The sequence below is a fragment of the Ranitomeya variabilis genome, chromosome 6, assembly GCF_051348905.1.
Source record: "Ranitomeya variabilis isolate aRanVar5 chromosome 6, aRanVar5.hap1, whole genome shotgun sequence".
NCBI classification, from domain to species: Eukaryota; Metazoa; Chordata; class Amphibia; order Anura; family Dendrobatidae; genus Ranitomeya; species Ranitomeya variabilis.
In genome coordinates this window covers 440,272,387-440,300,133 of record NC_135237.1, presented here as the reverse complement: position 1 = coordinate 440,300,133, position 27,747 = coordinate 440,272,387, and the positions used below count along the sequence as shown (strand labels likewise).

The following is a 27,747-nucleotide window of genomic DNA, read 5'->3' as shown; positions in this document are numbered from 1 at the left end:
AAATACCATTCTCCTTTGGTATTTCTCCAGTGTGCTGTCAGGTGGTGACCTGGAAAACAGTAATTAGACTTACTGGTAATTGTATTTCCAGGAATCCATCCTGACAGCACTGTTAGTTCCCTCCCTATTGTTTGATCTTTATACTTATGTGATGTAACATTTGTATGATTATTTTGTTGGAATAAAACTTGTTTTTTGCATCCATCCAGATGTGTTACTTTGGAAAAACACTGAAGGGTGGTAGGGGGAGGGTCCTTTTAACCTCTCGTGTTTCCTGTCCCATCATGGATAAGAAGGACGTCCTCCAGTGTGCTGTCAGGATGGATTCCTGGAAATACAATTACCAGTAAGTCTAATTACTGTTTTTTCATCAGTCTCCCCAAATTCACACTAAAGCTACACCCTGAATATCGCGGTTAAGCTTTGATCATAGTAACATTTGAACATTAAAGTTCTGAGCTGTAATGTAATGTCCAGCTATTAAATTCTAGCTATGGATAGTGTGGAAAATGTATGTTACAGATGTCCTTTGCAAGGAAACAGTTTAGTGCAATATCTTTATATGAACGGTGTTGTCTTGCATTTGATAAGGCGGTCTTATTAAGAATATATTAACAGTCCATTAGGTTATTTAGTCTGTCTTTATTTTCTAGAATTTGATTTCCTGTTTTTTTTTTTTTTCATATATTTTTGTGACCTTTATCTAGACTATGCCAGTTACTGCGAGAGCCCTTGAAACGATGATCCGATTGGCTACAGCTCATGCTAAAGTCAGAATGAGTAAAACCATTGATCGTCAGGATGCAGAAATGGCACTTGAACTTGTTCAGTTTGCATATTTTAAAAAGGTTTGTACAATTCCGGTTAGCATAAAATAACGTACATGAATTGAGCTTTAGGTAAATATTGGTTAATTGCAGACTTATTGCGATGTAAGGCTTTCTAACATGTTGCTTTACCAAACACTGTGGTGTAGTCAAATCCTCCCAATGTTTGTAACGTTGTAATGTTTGTAACAACCCTATATTAGACATGACTTTTTATGTTCAAAATATTTATGTAATGTATTTCTATAGTTCTTATGGCTTATGAAACGTATTAAACTTTTTTTTTTTTTTTTTCATTTTAGATATTGCCTAAGGAGAAGAAAGTGGAAAAAGATTCTAATTTAAGTCAAGAAACTCCGAGCCAAGAAGGAATAAGGTATTTGTGAAGCACTGTTTATGCTTGATTAACACATAAGAAACCGTGTATGTATAAATTGTCATGGAAGAATTCTGTTGTAATGTTAATTTTTTTTCAGAAAAAGTTCAAGACGTGCAGGGAAAATGTCTGACTCTCAAGATTCCGTGGACCCGTATGATTTTAGCCAGGATGACAGTCAGAATCAATGTAAGTGCATGCCCTTAAAATTATTGTTCAAACTAAAATGATAAAATAAAAAGTAATGATCAGTGTCAAGATATCGCAGAGCCACCCGCTGTGATCTTTGTGTCATACAGATCTATACTGCCCCCTATCATACGGACAATTACACGCTTTACCAATGATTATCGGAGCAAGCTACATGCTGTTTCCACTAATAAGCCGGTTATCGGCACACTAACTATGCGTATGGTATATACTCTTCTGATTCCAATGTATGGAATATATGTATATACTCCCAATACAGTCACTGCGAACTCCACAATAACCCAAGACTACTCGCCGTCATCGCCAGTCATTTTTTTTTTTTTTATTTTATACAGGCTGATTGTAGCCATGGTTTTGGTAGCATACGGCTTAAGAGGTGCGGGTTACAGAATAAAAGGAACAGAACTATCTAATTTTATATTTAATTCACAACGAGACAGCATTTCTTAAAAAAAATAAATAAAATACAAATTTACAGAAGATTTTATAAAGGGGACAAAACTATACAGCATATACAATACATAGATATTAAAAGGTATTACAATTAAAATACATAGAATTAAAAGGGAATAACAGAAGAAACTTACTACGCCACTCAGATGTGTCAACTTAGCCGAAGGAGAGCACTTAGATTTAGGGGATGTTCAGCGAAAGATTCATGCAGACACTGTGTATATCTCTACAGGAACCGAGATCATAATGTGTCTTGACCTTTTATCAGTATCTGAGTTAAATCCCTACACCGTGATTCCCTCACATGGAACGGGTTGTGGGATTTTCTCAGCCCTTCAGAGTTTTATGAAATCCCCAACTTATGTGATAACCTTGTTCCTGATGGTCACAGAAGTTTGATATCGCCACCATATTTTCCATTGGGATTTTGCCTTTCCCCAGATCAAACATGACATGGCTGTTGTCGGTTATCTGGCCACTATGGATTTGTGGCTTATAGTCAGGGGGTTACAGTGTGGAGAAAACATGCATATTCTTCCCCGATTAACCCTGAAGTTGAGAATGTATGTCCCATCACGGTAGGATTTATAGAAGCCAATATTCATTCTTTTTATTGGTGTATGTCTGCCAAAGATGTTTGGATGAAAGGAATGTGCACATGTGAAGAACAATAGCGGTCTGTAGAGGTGTGAGAGATCCCCTTTAATCCTTACCAAAACTTAAAAAAAATCCCTGAGGAAAAAGCAGAGATGATTACCTGCTGAAGCCTCCAAACAAATGCGCTAGCAGGGCACCTGTGTTTTTGCCATCATTAATCGGGTCTGATGCGCCCTGCTAGTGCATTTGTTTGGAGGCTTCAGCAGGTAATCATCTCTGCTTTTTTCTCTGTGATTTTTTTTTCAATTTTTGGAGGATTTTTAAGTCCTCTTTTTGTGTCTGTGAGCCTTACCAAAACTTAAAAGCCTTTTCCTGTCTTAACTATTTGACCAATCTGTAACTTTGTTCATGCACAACAGACACCTTTGTATCTACAGCAGTCCTTTATCTCACAAAGGATCTGCCTGCATGTTAATTAGGATGGCTCACTTTTTTTTCTCCAATGGAAGTCTATTTTAAGAGTGTCAGCTAATTTGCAAGATCTTGTTCCACTTCAAAAGAGAGGGGAAGAAGGGAGGGGGTGCCACACCAGAGTCTTGGATATTTTAATATTTATGACAATCAATATGGTTTTCAGGGCTGGAGGCATGTTTGAAGTTCTCATGCCTAACTAGGCAGGCAAGAGTGGTCCTAATTATTGATTGAATTATAAGTGTGCATGAAGAGGTAGCTGTCAATCAGTGAGAAAGACCATCCCCTTGAATGAATCTTTTCCTCTAAACCACTTTTAATTTGTTCAGCACCTTCAGCTCTATAACATGATGCTGGCATACCAGTCTACATAAATCGGTGTGAGTGGTTCTCTTTAAGTACATCCTGAGGCCATCTTCACTGACAAGTGTGCTGAAAACTTTACCTTTCAATGGTCTCTTATTAAGGGTTATTTTGCTGGAGTTGTAGTATTATTATTATTATAGCGCCATTTATTCCATGGCGCTTTACATGTGAGGAGGGATATACATAATAAAAACAGGTACAATAATCTTGAACAATACAAGTCACAGCTGGTACAGGAGGAGAGAGGACCCTGCCCGCGAGGGCTCACAATCTACAAGGGATGGGTGAGGATACAGTAGGTGAGGATAGAGCTGGTCATGCAGCGGTTTGGTCGATCGGTGGTTACTGCAGGTTGTAGGCTGGATGTATGTAGGTTGTATGGTATAGATATATTTGAACATGTTTAAAATATTGCAATAAGCAAATAACTATGTAACCACCATTCTTGTAGCGCCGTGTACTAATTGCAGGCCTTCTCTGAATCTGTTTTTTCACACCATAGCTCTACGTATGAGAACTCCAAGGAAGGTTTCTGAAAGTCAGGGGAAGATCGACACCAAGAGTTCACTGAGTCAGAAGAGGTAATAAGAATTAAGGGGGCAATTCTTCAACTATGTTCTGCCAGTACACTCGTACTGGTGTAAAACACTTTAAAAAGTCTCAAGTTTGTCGGAGTGCAAAAATTTAACAACTCTGGTCTTCACACTAGTTTGAAGCAACTCTGCCAAAATAGGCAGAACTGGGGAAGAGACAAGGTTGGATGGGTTGTGGTTATGTCCACCCATCAAATTCTGTAAGAGTGCTGGTATTTTTTAGTCCAGAAATCCTATTCCAGTCCTTAGCTGGGGTAGTATTTCTACCATAAAGCAATGGGGGAGCATACCACTGAGATGTGCTGAATTAACTGGTGTGTGCCTTTTTAGATGAATTCGGGACACCGCATACTCTAGCGAACCCTTTATTAAGACTTAATAAACGCCAGTCTTAATGAATCGGCCCCAAAGGGTTTTTTTGGGGTATAAAATATGCTCACTTTTTAGTATTACATATACTTGATACATCATTTATATCAGACTAGTGATGAAATTGCATGGACTGAAGCACTTCCGTGGTGCAGAGGGGTGGCAGAAGGGTGTATCACCTACAGTGATGACTGGACGGTAATCTCCCACACAATTGTGAACCAGGAGTTATACATCTGCCTTCTGACTGCATAATTATTCATCTAGATTATCTTAAATTAGCAAATAAATTATGTTACCACAGCAGGTAGAGAGAGTACTGGCTCCAGCTGACTAGGAATTTCATGATGCATCAGCACAACATCACAGAGTATAGGAAGAATAAAATGCAGGTGAAGTTTGGGAAACCAGATGAAGCCTGAAAAAAATCAAAGAGGAACCTGACCCTCAGAAGTGCAATATACAGTATATGAAAAAGTACAAGTGTTGGGGGAAAAAATTACTGAACATCGTCTGTAAAGTTATTGTATAAATTCAAAACTACAGGGTGGGAGATTTATATGGATACACCTAAATAAAATGGGAATGGTTGGTGATATCAACGTCCTGTTTGTAGCACATTAGTATATATGGGAGGTGAAAAACTTTTCAAGATGGGTGGTGACCATGGCGGCCATTTTGAATCCAACTTTATTTTTTCCAATGGGAAGTGGGTCATGTGACACATCAAACTTATTGAGAATTTCACAAGAAAAACAATGGTGTTCTTGGTTTTAAAGTAACTTTTATTCTTTCATGCGTTATTTACAAGTTTATCTTTATCCTTTGCGACATGTCAATGGCTGTAAACACGTGAGGAGCGGATAGAAATTGTGTTGATATCTGGTGAACGCAGTACCCGGGTAATTGCAGCAGATTTCAATGCAAGACACCCTACGCAAGAAAACTGTCACCATTACCATGTTATTTAGGTGTATCCATATAAATGGCCCACCCAAAAATGTTTGCCTCATCACTGAACATAATGTTCTGTGTAACCTGAGGGTCCTGTTCCAATTTTTGTTTTGCCCGTTCTGCAAATTCAGCGCGCCGATCTGGCATCAGTGAAACATCCCTTCGGCAGATATTAGCTACTCACAAATGGCACCCTTACAAAATCCAGCTGCTGCAGCATCTCAACGAGGATGACCCAGATAGGCACAAATCATGTTGTGTTCCTGTGTGGTCGGCGGGCACATCAAAATGACGCATCCGCATACAACGCATGTCCCTGCGTACCCAATGTTAAAGATAGGTACGCAGGACGCATGCAGAAGTAGGCGGAACTTAAGGCAGGAAGTACGCAGCTTTAATGTGTGACACCTTGTAATTTTGCTGTTTAACTGATTATTTGTTTGTGAGCTTTGAAGTCATGAACTGTTTTTCTTTCCTCCACAGAGTAAAAGAATTCAAAGCTGCTCTGTTAAAAGCATTCAAGACCACACGTTCCCAATCTGTTGCTGTTAGTCAGTTGCTCGAACTAATCAATAATGGAAATCCTAACCCATTCCAGGCTTCTGAAGTAAAGGAAGAGCTAGACAACATGCAAAATGAAAACCAAGTCATGTTGGCAGATGATGTGGTGTTCTTGATTTAACTGTGTTCCCTGAAAACAGATTGCATTATTCTGACTTTTTTTGTTTTGCCTTTTTTGTACACTTTATATGCTTGCTTTGTAAGTATTTATAGCAAAAATAAAATGAAAGCTGTTGCTCTGGATTTTATTTAATCGGTTAGTAAACGCAGACTGTGAGAAGGGATGGTTCTGGTAGTGGACACCCCCTTAAATTACTGTTCTCCCTAGTGCGGAGCCATTTCAGCAGAGTCTGCTCTGGCTCTCCTGAGGTTTGTCTGACTTTGGATGCTGGGCTTACACGAGTGTGATGAGGTTTGCAACAGAGCAGGAAGAGACACCAGGCCAATAAACAATCCAACAAGATTTATTGGAACAGGGAACTGGGACAACACAGATGAAAGTAATTCTGCAGCGTCCGTACTGATTCCACAATGAGTGAGCAGATCTGGGGGCGCCACCCGGTAATCCGACGCCCGCCAGGGAAAAGACAAATAATCCTGGGATGCAATCACTGGATCCCACAGATGAGGGGCATACCACCATTCCATGTGGCACCTTCTAACCCTCCACACATGGGCACCAGGATCTCTCCTCAACATAAGATCCCAGCCCTTCCCAAGTCACCACAAAACTAACTCAGCCAACACACGAGTCTATTGTTCTGTGTCCTGGGATCCACCCCTCCATGGGGGAGGGCCCCCCTTACTGGTTGTTGACTCAAGCCTGATTACATTGCAGTCCAGGGACACAGGCCGGGGGAGGGACACGCTATTACAACAAGCCTCTTCACTGTCCACTCCTTTGGACAAATCCGACGGCTGGATGTAGTTAGAAGCAGCCACTTTGACTTCCTCCAGAAGTCCGTTATGTCCGAAGGAAGGGAGAGTGATGTGGCTTCTGATTGGTAGGTCATAGGAGTCCTGCAGCCAATGTTACGTGAGCCCTGGGAGATCCAGTGCCGACACTGCTTGAATGTAGCCTGCATCGGCGGCAAGTACAGCTGTTATTTTATTAGGGCTGGACATAGTTATTGAAAAGGGATTGTCTGCGGAGTGGACAACCCCTTTAAGTTAATTGCATGTATGTATGAATCCACACTTTTTTTTTTAAAGTATTTTGGCCCATATAAAAAAATACAATTTGTACAAATATGAGCAAAAAGGGTGTATTTTTCCTTACAATCTAAGCCTACAAGTAGTGATGAGCGAATATACTCGTTACTCGAGATTTCCCGAGCACGCTCTGGTGTCCTCCGAGTATTTTTTTAGTGCTCGGAGATTTAGTTTTCATCGCCGCAGCTGAATGATTTACATCTGTTAGCCAGCATAAGTACATGTGGGGGTTGCCTGGTTGCTAGGGAATCCCCACATGTAATCAAGCTGGCTAACCGATGTAAATCATTCAGCTGAGGTGAGGAAAACTAAATCTCCGAGTACTTACAAATACTCAGAGGACACCCGAGCATGCTCGAGAAATCTCGAGTAACGAGTATATTCGCTCATCACTACCTACAAGGTCACAATTTTAGAGTCCTGGACACTGCCATTTTGTAACCAGTTATTTTGATGGTTTACCCCACATTTGTAGATATAGTAATTGTCCAATTCTTCCCTCTATTCCATTTACAGGGTGTTATTTGTCACTGTGTGGCATCTGCTGTGAGATTTTGTATTAAAATAATGGGCCTTTAGTAAAGTTTCGACCTACTTTGGAGCAAAGAAAAATAATCTGATTACAGTCCTAACCATTAGAAGCATATATGATTATATTTACACAGCAAAAGTTGGCTTGTGTTTCTCACCAAATGTGTAATTTGTGGAGCTGAAGAAACTAATATGGAAACTTCCTGTACTATTAATCAACTGGTATCATGTAGAAGTTTTAAGTGGCTAATCTTTTATATTATGCGTTGTTTAAAGTGGTAAGCCTGGGAGATACAAGTGTATTCTAATGGCCATGCCTTCATCAACAATAAAGATAGCCCTATTCAGGTAGTTTGTAACCCTGATAGTACCTGCAATTCAATGTGACCCTAGGGCTGCTCCTCTGTGCTCCCCCCTCCCTTTTGGGACATTATATGCAGACAGTCTGTGCTCTGCCTGCCCCCTGGACTCCAGCTCTGACTGATTGCTTGGCAGGGGCTGGCCACATTCTCTAATCTCAGACTACATAGAGGCATATGTTATCAGGGGGCTGGCTGTTAGGCCGGGATCACACACAGCGAGATACGGCTGAGTCTCGCAGGTTAAAACCAAGCTCTTGCACCAGCACTCCAGAGCGGAGCGTGCGGCCGCATAGCAATACAAGGAGCCGCACGCTCCGCTCCGGAGTGCCGGTGCCAGAGCTTGTTTTTAACCTGTGAGACTCTGCCTCCTGATTTGTGATGTAACATCTCAGCAGGAAGGGGGAGCACAGAGGAGAAGTTGCAGCTTCACTGAATTGCAGGTACTCTCAGCATTAGGGCTCTTTCACATGTCCATGTCTCCGGTAGGTATGATGACAGTTTTCACACGTACCAGAGACACTGACACACATAGAGACATGTGCTGTGCACATAGACACATGGTCCGTGGAAACACACGTACGTGTGACCCACATGTAGACGTCCATTTTTTACCAGCAGAATGGGCCGCAGAATGTTCACACACTGGGATGTCAACTGTGCGACACGCACCAGCACCTGAGAAACAGCGTCACAGTAGGCGCTGTTTCCCAGCGCCGGGTGCTGAAGACGACTCTCGTCATTTTCCCCTGCTCTGTCGGCGATCAGAACAAGCAGGGGAGAATGAGGAGTTCTATTCAAGTGACAACAATGATAGCAAGTGGCGGCTAATGGGACTATTACTCTTATCAGCCTACACCTGCTGCCGCTAATAAGTGACAGCAGGAGTGGCTGATGGGAGTATTTACAGTATCTGCTGGCTCCTGAACTGTAAATAAATAATTAAGAAAAAAGAGTGGGTTCCCCTGTATTTTATATAACCAGCCTGGCAAAACTCAAGCTGGGGGCTGCAACCCTCAGCTGTCAGCTTCAGCAAGGCTAGTTATCAAGAGTAGAGGGGGTCCCCATGCTGTGTGTTTTTTTTATTATTTAAATTAAAAAAAAAAAAAAAATGGCCTGGGTTTTCCCCTATTTTTGACAACCAGCATTGCTAAAGCGGACAGCTTGAAGCTAGTATTCAGGTTGGTAAGGGGCCATTGATATAAGCTCCCTCAGCCTAAAAATAGCAGCCCACAGCTGCCCAGAAAAGGTGTATTTATGAGATCCGCCAATTCTGGCGCTTTGCCTGGTTCTTCCCACTTGCCATGTAGCAGTGGCAAGTGGGGTTCATATATGTGATGTCAAAAATTCTCACAGTGATCTGCTGTGAAGACACGGAGCTTGAACTTCGATGACCCCATCACTGGCTTTTTCTCACGGTGTTGAGGTCACTGCAGTTCAGCCCTGCTGGGAACGCAGCCTCACTGACCAGCGGTAACCTCGATGATGTAACCACTGCTCACTGATGCTGCAATGCTGCAGCATATACACCAGTGCTTCTCAGCCTGGATGGTAACATTTTGGCACCGTCTAGGTTGAAAACTCTTCAGCCCCCAGACATGGATTATGGTGTGGGACAGAACGGCGGAGATGTGAGGGATATTGTTTAATTTTTGGTTTATTACAGTAGACGAGGGCTTCGGTGGAATTGGGTGTTAGGGGAGTATAACTGTTGGGGTCGGGCACATCCAGGAGACGGTCTCCACACCATTTACAGGTAATATGTGGCCTTAATTTCATTGCTATTATGACATACGAATTGTTAGCACTGTAGGCACTTTATTCATTGAATAGTTATTAGCGGTGGCTATCATTTTGAGTCACTTTTTGCACTGGCACCTTACTGTGTCTACAATGTATCTCTAGCTATATACCTGCTGCACTTTTCCTTGTGGTCACTCATATATATTTATTCATTTATTATTTATTTCTGTTAATGGTGTTATATATTTACTTATTTCAATTGTTTCAGTACTGTGAATCACTGGAGTATTTTATAGTTATATGTTTCCGTCTCCTGGCTCAGTGCCCCTCTTTTTTGGTATCTCTTTTCCCTCCCCCACCAATTGGTGTATTCCCATTCCAATAAACGTATTATTTTCTAATCTGGGCATGTTATCGGTGTTTTTGTTCTTTCTCTGTGTTTACATGGTACTATACACCTCATGGAAAACTGCTGCGGATCCGCAGCGTCAAATCCACTGCGGATCCGCAGCAAAATCCGCAGCGTGTGCACATAGCCATAGAGACAGCATTATCTTTACAAAGGTATGGCCATTGGAATACTTTATTTCCCCAGAGTACCCCTTTTAAGTGTTATACTAAATTTGTACATAATTTTTTTTAATAATATAAAATGTAACTAGTGATTGGCTTTCAAGTGGAAGCTGCCCGAATAATTAACATGCTACATCTTTTAACTACTTCATGATTTCCAGACCCTGAAGCAGTGTAAAAATGCCATTACCCTGCTCGCATTCCATCTTATTTTTTAAGTGCTATTCAAAGCGCATTGTGCCTGATGTGTTCATATACCCTTACTGCTCCAAAAGCTGAATACACCCTTAAATGGATTTTTTTGCACATGGTTATAGCTTGTTGTGTACTCAGGAAATATTAAACACATTCAACAAAGTCTTATATGCAAGTTTGTTTATTTCTTGTCATGAATACATTGTCTGGAGTTATAAAAAAAAAGTTGCTGTATTTGGGCTCCTTGTAAAATGGCAGGCTAGTTGCCACTGGCTTGTGAACAAGTGCTGAGGACACAAATGATTCTTGTTTTATTTATTATAAACGTGATTCATCAGAAATGCCACTATGATTTCCCATCCTTTTCTTTGTTCACATTGCAATTTTCTGGAAGGAAAATATTAATTAAAACAGTCAATATATATTTACTATTGGTAGATCTTACAAGCAATGTAGAATTGATTTGTTCAGCTGTCATGTGTCCCTAACAGCCGTGGGTGTTAACATGTTAAATGCCCCTGTGTCACAAACCCAGACCATCGGCGCCCCATCACATGATCACAGGGTGCCGATAGGTCGGCATGACAATTGGGGGTCTGCAGAAGACCCCGTGGTTGATCTGATAGCAGGGCTGAAATCCTGCTATGTGTAGCATAAGTGATGAAAAGATCGCAGCTTCAAGTTTCCAAATGGGACTACTGAAGCAAGTAAACTGTAGAAGAAAAGTTTAAAAAAATATTTTTAAAATATATACCGTATATAAAAGTTCAAATCACCCCTCTTTTTCCCATTTAAAAGAAAAAGAAAAACACATTTGATATCGCCGCGTTCAGAAAAGCCCAGTCTATCAAATTATAAAAAGAATTAATCTGATTGGTAAATGGCGTAATGAAAAAAAATCGAAACGCCAGAATTATGTTTTTTTGGTCGCCGCAACATTGCAATAAAATGCAATCACAGGCGTTCAAAACCTCGTATGTACCCCCAAATTTTATCAATAAAACATCTAGCTCGGTGCTCAAAAAAATAAGCCCTCACCCAGGTACATCCCACAACATGGCGAGCCATGGGTCTCGGAAAATTGAGCCTTTTTTTTTTTTTTTTTTTACAAACTATGGATCTTTCCTTTCACCACTGAAATAAAAAAGTTGTTTGGTATCTGCAAGCCCATAATGACCTGGAGAATCATAATGGCTGGTCAGTTTTAGCATTTGGTGGGCGTGGTTAAAAAAAAAAAAAAAAAACAATCCAAAACACTTTATTTTTGTATTTTCACTGCACGTGGAAGTTTTTTCCCGATTACCAGTACACTATATGGTAACATCAATGGTGTCTATAAAAAGTTCAACTCTCTCAAAAAAACAAGCTCTCACCTGGCCATATTGACAGAAAAATCAAAAAGTTATAGCTCTAGGAAGAAGGGGAGCAAAAAAATGAAAAATCTCAAGGTCGTGAAGGGGTTAAAATTTTTGTTGTTTTTCTTCTTTTTCAGTACCAGAATCTTAGACATGATACTATTTTGGAAATCCAGAATAACTTTCTCATCTGCAGTTTACTGGCATAGTTGCAGCAACATAAAAATGTGCATCATATAATATGCAAATTGCCTCTTCAGAGAAAAAGAGGACTTGAACTCTATAGCGCCATCTGTTGGAAGTAGCGATCCTACGAGTCACAACAAACCCTTTAACAAGTCTTGTAATATGGCTTAGGGTATGTGTCCACGTTCAGGATTGCATCAGGATTTGGTCAGGATTTTACATCAGTATCTGTAAGCCAAAACCAGGAGTGGGTGATAAATGTAGAAGTGGTGCATATGTTTCTATTATACTTTTCCTCTAATTGTTCCACTCCTGGTTTTGGCTTACAAATACTGATGGAAAATCCTGACCAAATCCTGATGCAATCCTGAACGTGGACACATACCCTTAGGGTACGTGTCCACCTTCAGGATGGCCGGCGGTTTGGACGGAGCAGCAAACCCGCTCCGCCCTAAGCCCCAACCCCTTCTGTGACGCAAGGTACACGGACATGCTGCGATCTTAAAAGACGCGCCTCATGTCCGGAATCGCAGGGCCGCTGGGTGCTTGTTACCACGCATAGTGGAGATGGGATTTCATAAAATCCTCTCCACTATGCTGTAACATCTGGACGATGCGGCTCTGCGCAGCGTCAAACACGCAGCGTTTCCTGAACGTGGAAACATACCCTTAGGATAAAATGCCAAATCAGTATCTCAATTTGCATATAATAAAAATGTATATTTTTACAATATGCCACGTTGGCGTACATAGAGGAAATGGTAGCCCATGGGCATCAATACCCAACAATCTGAGATATCATTATCCATTACTTTCTCAGAAATTACCAATCATTAGAAATGAGCAAATTGATTAGCAGGGCCCTGGTCCAGAGGCCGTGCCTGTACTCTGTGGCCAGGAGGCAGGAGCGCTGTGTGGTGTCTCCTACCTGCCCACATCCCAGCTCCGCTTTTGAGTTGCAATGCTGACGAGACAGAATCAAAAGACCAAGGTTTCCGATTGGTAGGAGACACTTCGCGGGGCTCCTGCCTTATTGCCACTGAGTGCTAACATGGCCTCTGAGCGCCAGGGTCTGCTAGTTAATTTGCATTGTCGTTATCTTTAAGGGCAGGGCTGCATTGCGATATGTAGATTGTAATATCGCATTGAAACATTAAATCGAATGATTGGTAATGAAGTGGTATTGTGACAAAAAAAAAAAAATAGAGGTTTAAATAGATAAAGCCCAGGTTATATTAAATCTTTTCTCATAAAACTGTATGTCAATTTACTCTGGTCCTCCTGCTCTATAACATGGTGAGGGCAGATTAGACTGCACTATTGTGGACACTGGTTCCCTTTATAGGGAATCTGTCAGCAAGTTTTGCCATTTAATCTGAGACCACCACCTTCTATGGGAAGAGACCCTGATTTCAGGGATGTGTCACTTACTGGGCTGTGTTTTGCTGTTAATCAATACAATTAGTGTTTTATCAGCAGGAGAATATCACTACAGGACAAGCTGCCTAGTGCCTCCTAGTCCAACCACACCCCCAGCACAGGATTAGCAGCATACAATGTACACAGAAAGCTGTGGTGTGGATCGGGTTATACACCGCTCAGCAACTGAGCTCTGCTAGGTCTGCAGCAGAGAAAACAGTGACTATCATAAAAGCGGCATCTATTAAGTGATACATCACTGGAATCAAGCCCTCTGTCTCTACCTAATGCTGCTGTCAGATTACTTTTACAGGCGAATTCATGTGCTATCGAATGTTCTGCATTTGTCCTTCATCCGAAACAACCCCATTTAGAGGATTTTCAGTGTCAAAAATGTCTGCAACAAAGTCTGCTGTGTGTGAATCCACTCTGAGTTTTATCATTTTTTTTCTGACATATTAAAAGGGGTTGTCCAGTGCCGGATAACCCCTCTAAATAGCTGCTGTATGGTGCAGAAAATAAAAACAATTGCCCTGCTGCAGCTAATCAACTACTGGTGATCGTCAGCAGCATTCTCTACTTTGTCAGAGCTGTTACATGCAGCACCAGTCCAAAGAGCTGTACAAGACGTCAGCTATTAAGGTCCAGTAGTGGACAATCCTTTAATAAAAGGTCATGTTGATCATCCTGATCATAGTCATGTTTAGCCAGGAGACAAATGATGGTACCGGCTCCTCGGTCTCTGACTTATGTGACCACCAGACTAAAGGATATGTCAAAAACGTAAATATAACCACACGTGGAATTTAAAGGAATACTCAGATAAAATACAAAAACCGTGCAATATTTTATTCTCCAGCAAATGTCTCAGCCCTTATATCTGGATCTTTACATATGGATAATATACTGTACTTACGTTCTCCACAGTGTTCAGTTCCGTAGGCATTGCCTTCATTTGTTTTTTGTGTTTCTTTTTAAGGCAGTAAACAGTGACAAGTGTGATTATTAGCATTACTACAAATATAGTCACGGATGATGAGACGGCAATCACCACTGTGTCTTGGCTAGAAACTTTGGTTTCACATTTACTTCCAACATACCACCAGTCATTAGTCACTTTGCACCTATAGGAGAGAATATATGAGATTAAATTAAAGCTCAGCTGGCGAGACAACTACTGTGTTGAGGAAACAAGTATAGAAGAAATTAGACGGACTTGTCGGAGAGCATTTCCACGTATCCCCTCTGCTGCGGACCCCTCACAGTAGAGATGCTGCAGAGATATTGTTACAAAATAAATGCTCGGGAGCCGCACACTTTACTACTTGCACCAGAAAGAGTGAAATTTGCATCAACATTCTCAGCAAAAATTTACAAACATCAGATCTCAAACTGGGGCCTGCATTTTACTGTGTGTGTGGGGCTGCATTATACTCTGAATGGGCTGCATTATACTGTGTGTGGGGGCTGTATTATACTCTGAGGGGGCTGAATTATACTCTACCAAGGACTATGGGGAGTACATTTTACTATATGTACTGTATGGGACCTGCATTATACTGTATCAAGGATTATCTGTACCAATCATTCTTCCTCAGCCGGAGTAAGGGTAGATGCACAGGGTCAGTAAACGATGCGGGGTTGGACGTTGCATACTTGTGCAGCGTCCAGATGTTACAGCATAGTGGATGGTATTTCAAGAAATCCCATGTCCACTATGTGTGCACAAACACTCGCAGATCACCCGCGGAGACAGACATGTGGAGCATCTTTCCAGACAGCAGCAGGTCAATTTATCTTTATTTGTCTTCCCAAGATAAATTTCACCTGTACAATGTATTGGATGCAGTGAATCCGCATGGTTCAATGAACACATGCGGATTCACCTGCCTTCAATAGCCGGCAGCGCTTTGGACGCAGTGGGCATGTGCTGCATCCAAAGCGCTGCCAGTTACTGAACGTGTGCACCTACCCTATACGGGCTGGGAAACAAGTGTCGAACAACTTCAATATTGTCGATCACGCTCATTTAGCGGCCTGAATTCAGCATGTAAATACAACAGAAATGTTTGTGTGATGGTGCAATATTTGAGCATTTGGGGCCCCACTTTAAACTTTTGCCCAGGGCCCCACTTTTTCTAAAACCGGCCCTGCCAATCGGTAATAAAGACTTAGGGGTACACTTCCCCTGTAAAGGATTGGTACCCCAGCTACCTCAGCAGCCCCCCTAGCATCAACACTGATATTCGTTATCATGTAGGTTTACATAAAAAAAAAGAACTGTACCAAATTTTAAGAAGAACTGTTAACCTGTTAACATTTATATATGTAGAAAATATGATAATTTAGTCATACCTGCAAACCGGGCGCTCTCCTTCAATGACACAGACACCATCATTTTTACATCCAAAGTTAGTACAAGCATCAGTCCCTGGTTTGGAAGTTGTCCTAGGTGCTGATGCTGATGCTGATGCTGGTGGTAGTGCAGTGGATGGAGGTATTGGTTGAGTGGTATTTAGATGTGTTACATCTAGTGTAAAATAAAAGACATTACTAAATCAGAAACAATTTGTATGTGCACATACATTTCTAAGGTGATTTCAATATTTCATTCTAGATGTAAAGTATACAGCTTGTATACTATATTTTTAATTGCACTTATATAAAAAGTGTATTCAGTTTCATTGTAGATTATCAATGTCTTATAAGATCTCTCACTCAGTTTATTTATGGATATTCTTTTTACCTCTTCTTAACCCTTTCTACCTTTTTTCACTTTCTCTTTCCCATTTGCCTGTATAGCTCTGTGAGCACAGAATTACTGTTTAAACTAAGCCCTGCCAATCGGTGTGTCATGGCGGGGGCAAACATTTACATACACCTTCCCATCTGCTTGTTTTCCCTCTAACTATGCCCGCTCCCCTGTTTTGATTGACAGCTCTGTCTTCATAGACCCAGTGTGCATATACAATATATATATTGAGAAATGCTAAAGGTTTATATCTCAGATGACAATCTCCTCTGTGATACATACCTCCCAGCAACTATTTTTCCCGTGGCCACCTTACAATATTTATATATTTTTTTTGTCATCTGTCACATTCCAGGAGCTATTTGCTGTATAAGGACTTGTTCAGACTGCAGTATTTTTGGTCAGTTTGCAGATAACAACCAATGTGCCTTTGCACACTAATGATTGTTTACACGGGCCATCGCATTATGCACAAAACTAGTGCATATCAATAACAGGCAACACCTGACTGACCCAGGTTTTAGTTTGGAGTTCTGGCCTGTTTGTTGCACAATCCCAACAAGTGTTCATTCTGTCTAACAGCCGCAAATCATGCAGCCGCAGGAAGTCGACCATAATACACAAGCACGCCTAGATGCTCGGATAACACCTGAGCGTGCTCTGATCAGCTGTTATCCCAGCACCTTTGCTCATCACTAGTGACTACAAATATGTGATTTGCATTCTGGTAGTCACGGGCTTACCAACAACTTTTCCTGCTTCTTTTTTACTGTTCTTTTGCCTATTTGCACACTAATCTTAGTGAAAAGACGCCTCTTGATGAAGTCAGTGCACCTTACAACTGGTGTGCACCTCCGCCCACCAGGAATGTTACGTTAGCCAGGGACTGGCGTACATTTATAGCATAATTATACCACTTTTAGGGCACAAACTAAGATGGTCAGGCTAAACTGCGCTCCTTTCAGCCCCAGCTCGGCTCACTTTGGTACAGCTGGCTTAAACTGGCGTAAAAGCACAAAAAGTCTAAATTATGTTCTGTTACTTTGAGATGCACAAAAATATTGTGATTACCGACATATCCTTGATAAATCGGTCCTTAACCTTTATTCACTAACAGCTGCACAGCCCGAGTTAAAGTATCTCAATTGCTGTCTATGCAGAGCGCAGCAGTTGAAATGACTTTGTTATACTGTGGAGCTTGTTATTCACCGCACACTCTTATTTCAAAGATGCAGAAATTTTAATTTAAGTTGCCGACGTGAACTAGAAATGTAATTACACATTAAGGTGCAGGGAGAAATGCAAGGACATATAATGTTTCACCCATTTCATGGGTTTTGTTAACTGTATGCCGAGTTTAGTAGAGGCGGTCCCGCACCTAAGTCTGGCTCTACTCAACTCTGCATATAGTGACGTTGTGAATAAAACCCAGGAAATGGGAGAAACATTGTATGTCATTGACGCATTTCTCCCTGCACCTTGATGTATAATTACATGTCTACTTCATATCTGCAATTAGAATAAAACTTTCTGCATATTTGATATAAGAGTGTGCAGCGAATAACATCTATACATACACTTAGGATTCTGCACCCGTCCACCAGCACCTCGAAGTACAGACTGTTTCTGCCAGTCTTTTCTCTATACTGCTGCGCTCTGCACAGGCAACAATACTGGAGAGAAAAGAGGACTTGGAACTATGGCTTTTGATAAGATGGAGACCGTGTAGCAGAATCTGCTGAATTCAAAGCACTTTTGCTGTAATATGTTATCAGTTATTTATCTGTGTAACTGTGATGCTTACTAGTTTCATAAGGAAATGATAGGGAGCAAATCTACTTGTTCTTCTGGGTAAGTCTTCAGAAGGATTAGTCTCATTCTGTTGCTCCCTATGCAGAGTGCAGCAGCATGAAAAAGTAATCTTAAAAGCTGCACTCAGCGCAGTCAGCGACTGAGACAAAAGAAAGGTTCTCATTACAATGATTACACTGAAATCTTAAATAACATGTGGTATACAGTATATCACTCTGTGAAGGGGTGGCATAGGGGTCCAACCCGTAATGCAATAATTTGAAAAACTCGGCACTCGTCAGTATGCAAGAATTGAAGAAAGTTTATTAGGTGCAACCCAACATAATGCAATGTATTTTAACAATTTTGACATTTCGGTCTACCATCCACACCTTCATCAGAAAGGTTGCCGATTATAAGAGAGAAGAAGAGTACAACTATAGGTGCCATGGTATGCAACAACTGATGCTGTAGAATGGCCACGGCGCAAACAGATGTTCCCTCTTTTCTCTTGTAATCTGCTACCTTTCTGATGAAGGTCTTGGTGGCAGACCGAAAAGTCAAAATTGGTTTAATACGTTGCATTATTTTGGATTGCACCAAATAAACTTTCTTTAGTACTTGCATACCAACGAGTGCCAAGTTTTTCATATTATTACACTGAATGCTTTGTCATCTTGGTTGCTGCCAATGCAGAGCACATCAGTCAATGGCAATGCCATATCTATTGTTACCGTTGTGCTTGCTGGGTTCCAGGTATGTTGCTATTGACCATAAGAGATAGCCTAAATATTTCACCCTTATAGAATTTGAAGCCTGGGGCCGCTGTCCCCGTGGCCCCTTCACTCTATGCATCTGGGGACACCACAGTAATTCAACTCCTAGCTCAAACATCTTATTTTTCCAGGAGAAGTGTTGTCTCTATGGACATTTTCCAGAAGGGAATTTGCAGTATAACATGATGGCAGCCATAGATGAATGACCGACTGTGTAATAGAAATGTTCCCATAGAGCGATATTCACCCCACAATAGCACGTCCTTTTGTTCTCTGTCTGGCATAATTTTTTGGATGGAATAATGAAGTATAATAAGCTATTCCATCCATACTGTAGGTGTATAATGAAATAGCATATACCTGTCTACATACTGTTTAATTCTTCTACAAAAGGAAGCTATTTGTAAGATATCCCACAGTATGCGAGCATTTTTGGTCGTTGGTATAAATCGTAAAATCCTTACCAAGGTAGGCTCTGAACATGATGTGCCATTGCTTACACAAAGAATGCTGACTGTCAATGCAAAGTACAAGAAAACAAAGCTATCATAGTAGATGCTACAGCAATGCTCAAAGGTATGACAAGTAATAAAAAAGATAAGAGGAATAGTAAAAAGGTCAGAGGAGATAAGCACCTTGTTATCTCGTGAATAGCCGCCTGCGCTCAGATTACTGGGACAACTTATTACCAGGATGATTAACACCTTAAAACTTTTAATTTAAAGAAGGAAATGTTTTGTTCTTACATTTCCCCAATGTTCTGGTAACATTCAGAACATTTCCACTCCAAGCAAGTTGAACAATGTGAACTTCTGAGATGTCTCCGAATACATGTTATATGGTTGTCGGCGTATGGTTCGGCCAGCAGCTATCTTGATCTTCCCTCCTATAAACACAGGAGCACTCCCTTGCAGAACGCTTCTGTGTTCTCTATCATAGAGCCCATGTCAGACTCCTCTGGCAGCAGCTTAACCCTTAGAGCACAATAGAATGAGTCTGATATTGGACATGCCGGATCCGTAACTCGCCCTACAACCATCTTTCGGGGGTCCCCATACACATTACACTGTTGGATGAACCTGTTAATATTGGAGGTTTCAACCGAGGTTAATCTAATGTGTGTGTGGGGTTGTTCCCTTTCAATTAAGTTTGTACCCCAGTTTGTTCTAAAATGGCAAAGGGCTGTACTCGCTTTCCCCGGGCCCACCGGTGAGTCTCCACCATTGCTTCCGGTCCCGGACATTGGCTATGGCATTACCTTGACAACCCAGCAGCCAATCAGTGACTCTGATGGGAGCATTCTACACTTTCCATTTGCTTCTTTTCTTGTGTTTATCTTTTTTTATTTTAAGCTTGCTGCTTTTAAGGCTTCCAGATATTTTCACCTCATTTCCAACTTTTTGAAGAGTCACTAAATTTTTCTGCAAATGTAATCCAGTTTCCCCCATAGTAATTTAATGTACACCTCAAATATTGCCCCAAACATTGCAACCTTTAGCACAAAATGTGACTTTTTATACTAAAAAGATGAAAACAAGTCCAAGCAAAAATAAAGAACGTTGGAGTCCCCTAAAAACAGGATTCTGATGGAAACCCCGATAGATTCCCAATGGAGACACTAACTTCAATAAAGTCAATGAGATCTTTTTGTACACTGTCTGAACTCCTTTCAGGCAGTATTCACCTTTTTCATACATGTACAAAAAACATGGTAGAGCACTTTTTTGTTTATGTCTAAAAAGAAAGGAACACTGCCGTGTCCGAGCACAGGCGTTGTCCACCAAAATTTCTCCATAGGCTTCATTGAAGTGCATGGCCCCAATGTCGGGGGCTTCCTGTGGAATCTGTTTTTTTGGAGATTCCAACAAAAACCCAGATGCAGAGCTCAGCAGACAGCATTGTAGGTGTGTAAACCTACCCTTGCACCATGCACGCCCAGCTGAGACAATTCTATAGTGGTGCAGTTGCCAGAAGGATTTTGTGTTTTTCTTATAATGACATTATGATATTTGAGACTTAGATGTTATCATTGTTCATCTCACCATCTACTGATAGTAATAGGAAGGCATCTCCTCCTTTCAAAAAATCTCTGCTGCGAACTCTTTCATGTGTGATATATGCTGTAGTTCCAAGTCCTGGTCCACGGAAAAACTGTGTTCCATTATCAAAGGAAACAGAGGAACCAACTAATTCAGGTTTATCCCAGAAATATTGATCACCATCTGAAATTAAAAATGCACCCTTTATGAGTTTTTCTGTCTTTTAACATCTACATTAAAAGCCATAAACATGTATATTATTATATAACCACAGTTACAGTGTACATCCAATTATAAATTGAATTCATATGATGCACCACTTGCAATAAGTTTTAACTTTTCCTGTGGTTTATTAGCAGACGTCCATTCTGAACACTGCAGCAATTGATGCTAAAGCTCCAGCGCCTCCCTCATTGCTGCTGGAGCTTTACAGTCAGTGTACATGAGTCAGTCCTGCCAAAGCTCAAAAGTGAGGAGCTGCAGATGGTACAGCCATAATGTTGTATTTAGCCTGTATCCTTTGGGTATTTTTAATTCGCTCCATATAAATCTCTTAGAACTGATAAGTATGCTGTATCCTTGTCAGAAAGGCTGTATCTCCCTTTATGAAAGTTTAACTCCATCTTAGGCCAATTTCTGGTGAGTTTTTCATGCTGCGTATTTTCAAAAAATGCAAATAACTTATTTAACTTAGTGGTTGCAGAAATGGTGCAGAAAATCTGCACTATCAAAAGCTCATCATGGAAGTGTAGCTTTAGGCTACATTTAAATAGCCGTATAAAATGCCCGAGTGCTGCCTGCTTTTTTTTTTTTAATCAGGTGGCGCACATACCCATAGGTCCTGATTCATCGAAGTGTTTATGCCACTAAACTGCCATAAAACACTTTTAAAAGTAACAATTTTTTTGGAGCAACGCATAATTGCACATCTGTGAAAATCACAGAGCCAAGTGTGAGATCCATGAGACTCAGAGCAGATCCTATTCCGATCCAATTTTGAAACTAAGGGCTCACACTCACATGCGAGAAACTCGGATGAGTCTCGCACGTCAATACCCGGCACTGCCGCCGGCACTCAGGAGCGGAGCGTTCAGCGCATGTATTGCTATGCGGCCGCACACTCCGATCTGAGTGCCGGGTGCAGTGCCGGGTATTGACATGCGAGACTCATCCGAGTTTCTCGCATGTGAGTATGAGCCCTAAGGCCGGGATCACACATGCGAGAAACATGGCCGAGTCTCGCATGTTAATACCCGGCACTGCCGCTGGCACTCAGGAGCGGAGCGTGCGGCTCCATATATTGCTATGCGGCCGCACACTCCGCTCCGGAGTGCAGGCGGCAGGGCCGGGTATTAACATGCGAGACTCTGCCGTGTTTCTCACATGTGTGATCCCGGCCTTAGATTAGGATATACACAGCAGGTCTATGTGCTAAAAAAAAAAAAATCAGACAGCACACTTACACTTCACACAGATGTGCAGGAATTTGTATGTTCTCCCCGTGTTTGCGTGGGTTTCCGCCGATTTTCTCCCACACTCCAAAGACATAATGATAGGGAATCTAGATTGTGAGCCCCAATGGGGACAGTGCTGTAATATCTGTAAAGTGCTGTGTAATTAATGGTACTATATAAGTGAGTAAAATAATTATAAATAAATGTGTGAATGTCCCTCCTCCCTGCCACTGCTAAGCTCTCACACTGCCCAGTGCGATCTTCAGCTGTCCTTCAGGCTCTGTGGGTCTGTGTGGGAGGGAGGGAATTGAATACACGGAGTTCATTCTAATGCTTAACTTATAAAATGCTCTTCCTAACACCAGAATTTTGTACCCATTCTAGCATGAATTTTAAAAGTAAACACACCAGCCTTGTCAGGTCTAAGGGTACCGTCACACAGTGCCATTTTCATCGCTACGACGGCACGATTCGTGACGTTGCAGCGTCGTATGATTATCGCTCTAGCGTCGTAGACTGCGGTCACACGTTGCAATGCACGGCGCTGGAGCGATAATTTCATGACGTATTTGCGATGTAGAAGCCGTTGGTTACTGTGCGCACATCGTATACAACCTGTGTCACACGATGCAATCATGCCGCCACAGCGGGACACTAGACGACGAAAGAAAGTTTCAAACGATCTGCTACGACGTACGATTCTCAGCGGGGATCCGGATCGCAGTAGCGTGTCAGACACAACGATATCGTAACGATATCGCTAGAACGTCACGAATCGTGCCGTTGTAGCGATGAAAATGGCACTGTGTGACGGTACCTTTAGAGATCTGCTTAATAATGTTTGCTGCTTGTCTTGTGAAATCTGTTGATACATCGGCTTAAAATAATATGCCACTTCCTTGAAAAGGGTTGTAAAGTTCCAAATTTTTTGTTACCTAAAGCTTATAATGGTATAAAATAACAAATTAATGATATACTTAAAGTTTTATCCTAAGTCATATTGCACGACTCGTTAGAGGGTTGATTGTGACTTGTAGGATCGCTACTTCCAACAGGTGGCGCTATAGAGTTAAGTCCTCTTTTTCTCAGAAGAGGCAATTTGCATATTGCTATACTTAAAGATTCCCCACAAGTCTCTGGACACCGGCCTGCAGTACAACGGTTCAACACACACATGTGATTGCTGTGTCGAAACATCATCGTGGGAGGTCAAGATACGGAGACGGGCAGGAGACCCAGGAGTCATCAGCATGAGAACAATGGAGGATTGTAAGGTTAAGATTACTCAGTCTGTTATTTCATACCATGAAACTTTCTATATATTCCAAAGAGTCTTTTATTCACATTAATAATTTATGTTATTATAACAAATGAATCAGTGTTATTTTATCGTTATTTGTTCTTTATATTTCTAGGTGTCATTATATTTTACAAGTACTTAGCCCTTGTACTTGTACTAATAGTAGTGGACAATTGCAAGTTTAATTTGTGATAAGACTTCCGATGATAAATCATGTATTCTACTCACTTGTCAGGCGGTTGGGATCTGTTGTAATGCTCCGCAGATTTGACATGCGCTTTCGAATATCTGGATTTTGATCCATGAGAGTCATTGTCGCTTGTCTGAGAGAACACGGCCATTGTAGTTTGTTGTCATTCTCTCCAGAGATGAGATGGAAATATATCTCTAGGTTATCAGCATTGGCTGAAAGTTGCACTTGAAAAGCATAACCGTCCTTAGAATAGTACGGTGGGCTATAAATCGGCTGGGATAGATTGCTTAGCTGGTTGGTAAAGTTCCGGATGTGCCAGATATGATGTGGACACTTGGCCTCTGAAAAATTGATGTCATCAACTGAAATTCCACCAGCAGAGGCTCCGATGCCTTTTACTCCTTCAAAAACTACTCTGAACTTGTTTTTGGTGGATATAGAGACGTGGTATAACTGCCAGTATTCCGCTGGTTGACCTAAAAAGAAAAAATAATCATACAACAATTGCCTCAATAATTGTCATTCTGAAGACATCCATCCGGTGACTCCATGCCGGTTTTGTGCTTGTAAGGGTGTGATAGGGACGGTCATACGCCTCTCCTTCGGAAGATAACGTTATGTGGTTATATTGTACATACAACCTTAAAGGCACTAAGGTGCGCAGATAGTGTATATTGTTCCTAATGTATAATACATAGGGTTAAGTATAGAACACAGGAATAGATAGAGCCTCAGGTATACATGAGCATTGGGAAAGTGCAGTGGTGGGCGCTATAAAATTAGGAAGTTATATAGGTACAGGTTAATAAACAGTTAATGTGTTTTTGAGCTGCTCGATTATGGGAGAGGCAGTGGTAGTTAACCAGTGGCACAATTTCTAATTAGAGGCAGTCAGAGGGAAAGTGAGAGTTTAGATGGAGAGATAGCAGCAGTTGGAAGCCGAGGAGCACAAGGAGCACGGGCTGTTCAGCAGGAAGAGAACGTCAGCCATAAAACTCGGAGCGACATTCCTGGAACGTGCGGGGCCTATGGTCCTACTGAGGCACTGTGATGCATGCCTAAATATCTTCTTAGGAAAAGAAGTCAGATGGGGAATTGCATACGGGAGGTAGGACGGGACTCATGGAAGCTGCAGAGCCAGAAGAAGTATCCCAGGGGCTAGAGATGCCAGACCAGGCTCAAGGCAAGCGAACAGCGGACATCAGAACGTGCTGCGTTATGGACTTTGAAAATGGAAAAGTTTGTACCCAATACTGTGTGTCTCATTAGGATGAAAATGGACAGTTAAGTAAAGATCTTTATTACAAAATGAATTGGATGTCCCCTAATGTGTGTGCGGTGGGTTGTGAACCCGAAGAACCAGAGAAGGCAGAGGCCTGCGACCAAAGTGTGAGTGCACTGCACCACAATCATAGCACATGGGAATCGGGACACCGCTCATTTGTAGGGTGCCAGGGTGTGGGAACACAGCAGCCCCTCACCCATGACTACCGCCCTGTGCACTTAACATGCTGATCATAGAAGTCTATGGAGAAATACTGTACATTCAAATGGTGCCAATTTCATAATGATACGAAACAACCAAAAGAAAAAATGTCCCATATTCCATTAAAGGGAACCTGTCACCCCCCCCCCCCCCCCCCAGTCATTTCAAACTAAAAGAGCCACCTTGTGCAGCAGTAATGCTGCATTCTGACAAGGTGGCTCTTTTAGTTCTGGGTGCTGTAACTAGAGAAATAATCCGTTTTATAATTTGTCCGAAATACCTGGTGTTCAGTCAAGTAGGCCGGCGTTTCCCCCTGCTTCAGATAGCACACAGCTGTCACTCACATCTTATTGGCGCCGGGCGCCGCCTTCTCCTCACCGCTGTTTTCAAAAGTAGCCGGCGCCTGCGCTCTTTTCCCCTGCCTGGTGCAGGCGCAGTGAGCGCTGGCCGTCTGTCCTCATATGCAGTCCAGCTGACTGCGCCTGCGCGGCCGCCCTGCCTGTGAATCCCAGCAACACAATGTGAATAAATCATAAGTCACTGGGGGGCGGGGATTCACAAGCAGGGCGGCCGCGCAGGCGCAGTCAGCTGGGCTGCATATGAGGAAAGACGGCCAGCGCTCACTGCGCCTGCACCAGGCAGGGGAAAAGAGCGCAGGCGCCGGCTACTTTTGAAAACAGCGGTGAGGAGGAGGAGGCGGCGCCCGGCGCCAAGAAGATGTGAGTGTCAGCTGTGTGCTGTCTGAAACAGGGGGGAAACGCCGGCCTACTTGACTGAACACCAGGTATTTCGGACAAATTATAAAACGGATTATTTCTCTAGTTACAGCACCCAGAACTAAAAGAGCCACCTTGTCAGAATGCAGCATTACTGCTGCACAAGGTGGCTCTTTTAGTTTGAAACAACTGGGGGGGGAGGGTGACAGGTTCCCTTTAAGTGCCATATTGTAGAGATATCCTTATCCAAAAAGTAATACGATTCATAAGAACTGAGGTACATAGTACCTCATAGTACATACACTTTAAAGGGAATCTACCAACAGGATTTTACTACCACGTCTGAGAGCAGCATGATGTATGGCAGAGATCCTAATTCAAACAATATATTACTTACTGTTTTTTTCTGCTGCAGATCTCCAATTCTCTGAATGCTGATTTCTGTTTCCACGCACACCACTGATTGGGAGCTTTCTGTGTGCATAGGCAGAAAGCTGACAATTAGTGATGGGTGTGAGATTATACAGAACTCATGAATATGGACGAGCATGTTAAATAGTTAGTGATAATTTACTGCTGATAAAATATTGATTTTATCAAAACTACAGCAAGCAGCCCAGTAAGTGACTAGTGATGAGTGAACTTGTGGAAATTCGGGTTCTGGTACCTGACCCGAACGTTAACTTAAAGCTCTGTTCGCATAACAGTACTTTACTCGAACTTGAACAACTAACCGAACCCCATTGAAATGTATGGGGACCCAAACTTTGGAGCTGGAAAAAACTCTCTCTCACTTCCCTCGGAACTCCGAACTTTGCACAGGACTTCCGAGAGAAGTCAGTATTCAGCGTTTAGCAACCGGGCATGAACTGTTCGGTACGAACTTTTAAGTTTGGGTTCACTCATCTCTATAAGTGTCTCATCACTGATATCAGGGTCTCTTTCACTATAAACCTCTTGACACATTCTACAGGGTGGGCCATGTATATGGGTACAGAATGGAAATGGTTGGTGATATCAACTTCCTGTTTGTGGCACATTAGTATATGGGAGGGGGAAAACTTTTCAAGATGGGTGGTGACCATGGCGGCCATTTTGAAGTCTGCCATTTTGAATCCAACTTTATTTTTTCCAATGGGAAGAGGGTAATGTGACACATCAAACTTATTGAGAATTTCACAAGAAAAACAATGGTGTGCTTGGTTTTAACGTACCTTTATTCTTTCATGAGTTATTTACAAGTCTCTCTTTGTTTACAGCATTGACATGTCACAGAGGTTAACACATGAGGAGCGGATAGAAAATGTGTTGATGTCTGGTGAACACAGTACCTGGGTCATTGCAGCAGAGATGCTACAGCAGCTGGATTTTGTAAGGGTGCCATTTGTGAGTAGCTAATATCTGTCGAAGGGATGTTCAACTGATGCCAGATCGGTGCTCTGAATCTTGAAAAGTATCCCCCCTACCATATACTAATGTGCCACAAACAGGAAGTTGATATCACCAACCATTCCCATTTTATTTAGGTGTAACCATATACATGGCCCACCCTGTATTAGACATACCTCAGAACATTTAAAGAAAAAAAGAGGGACAAATTATACAGCACTTGCAGTGCACTGCAGTAAATTTTAACCATGAGTCTAACCTGGCAGGAGGACATGTCTGACCTCCCCGGGACAGGGGGCGCAGACATAAATCCAGGACTTTCCTGCTGTATTCTGGACAGTCGGGACCTTTGGATTTTTTCCCCCTGATTTAGGCCTCATTCACACTTCAGTATTTCGTCAGTATTTTGCATCATTGTATGTATGTCACAACCAGGAGGGGAACTTACAGAGGAAAACTATCATTAACAAAAAGACCCCTGTTCTGTGACACTCTTGCGTT

General features: G+C 41.9%; 2 protein-coding genes across 7 annotated transcripts in view; one reads left to right on the top strand and one right to left on the bottom strand.

Moving 5' to 3' along the window:
- The window catches only part of LOC143782687 (maternal DNA replication licensing factor mcm3), a 66,834-nt gene extending 60,814 nt beyond the window's left edge, over positions 1-6,020 (top strand). For all 6 annotated transcript variants that reach the window (XM_077270413.1, XM_077270412.1, XM_077270418.1 and 3 more), the window contains 5 exons: positions 708-848; positions 1,130-1,203; positions 1,304-1,392; positions 3,803-3,881; positions 5,700-6,020. In XM_077270413.1, the coding sequence (XP_077126528.1) occupies positions 708-848; positions 1,130-1,203; positions 1,304-1,392; positions 3,803-3,881; positions 5,700-5,898 (582 nt within the window). In that variant the 3' untranslated portion in view covers positions 5,899-6,020. The remainder of the gene's footprint in view (positions 1-707; positions 849-1,129; positions 1,204-1,303; positions 1,393-3,802; positions 3,882-5,699) is intronic.
- Positions 6,021-10,555: 4,535 nt separating this feature from the next.
- The window catches only part of MEP1B (meprin A subunit beta), an 85,049-nt gene continuing 67,857 nt past the window's right edge, over positions 10,556-27,747 (bottom strand). Inside the window, exons 11-15 of the mRNA XM_077270411.1 lie at positions 23,691-24,131; positions 20,712-20,891; positions 15,706-15,880; positions 14,267-14,474; positions 10,556-10,777 (exon numbers count right to left, since the gene is read on the bottom strand). Coding sequence (XP_077126526.1) covers positions 10,763-10,777; positions 14,267-14,474; positions 15,706-15,880; positions 20,712-20,891; positions 23,691-24,131 — 1,019 coding nt within the window. The 3' untranslated portion in view covers positions 10,556-10,762. The remainder of the gene's footprint in view (positions 10,778-14,266; positions 14,475-15,705; positions 15,881-20,711; positions 20,892-23,690; positions 24,132-27,747) is intronic.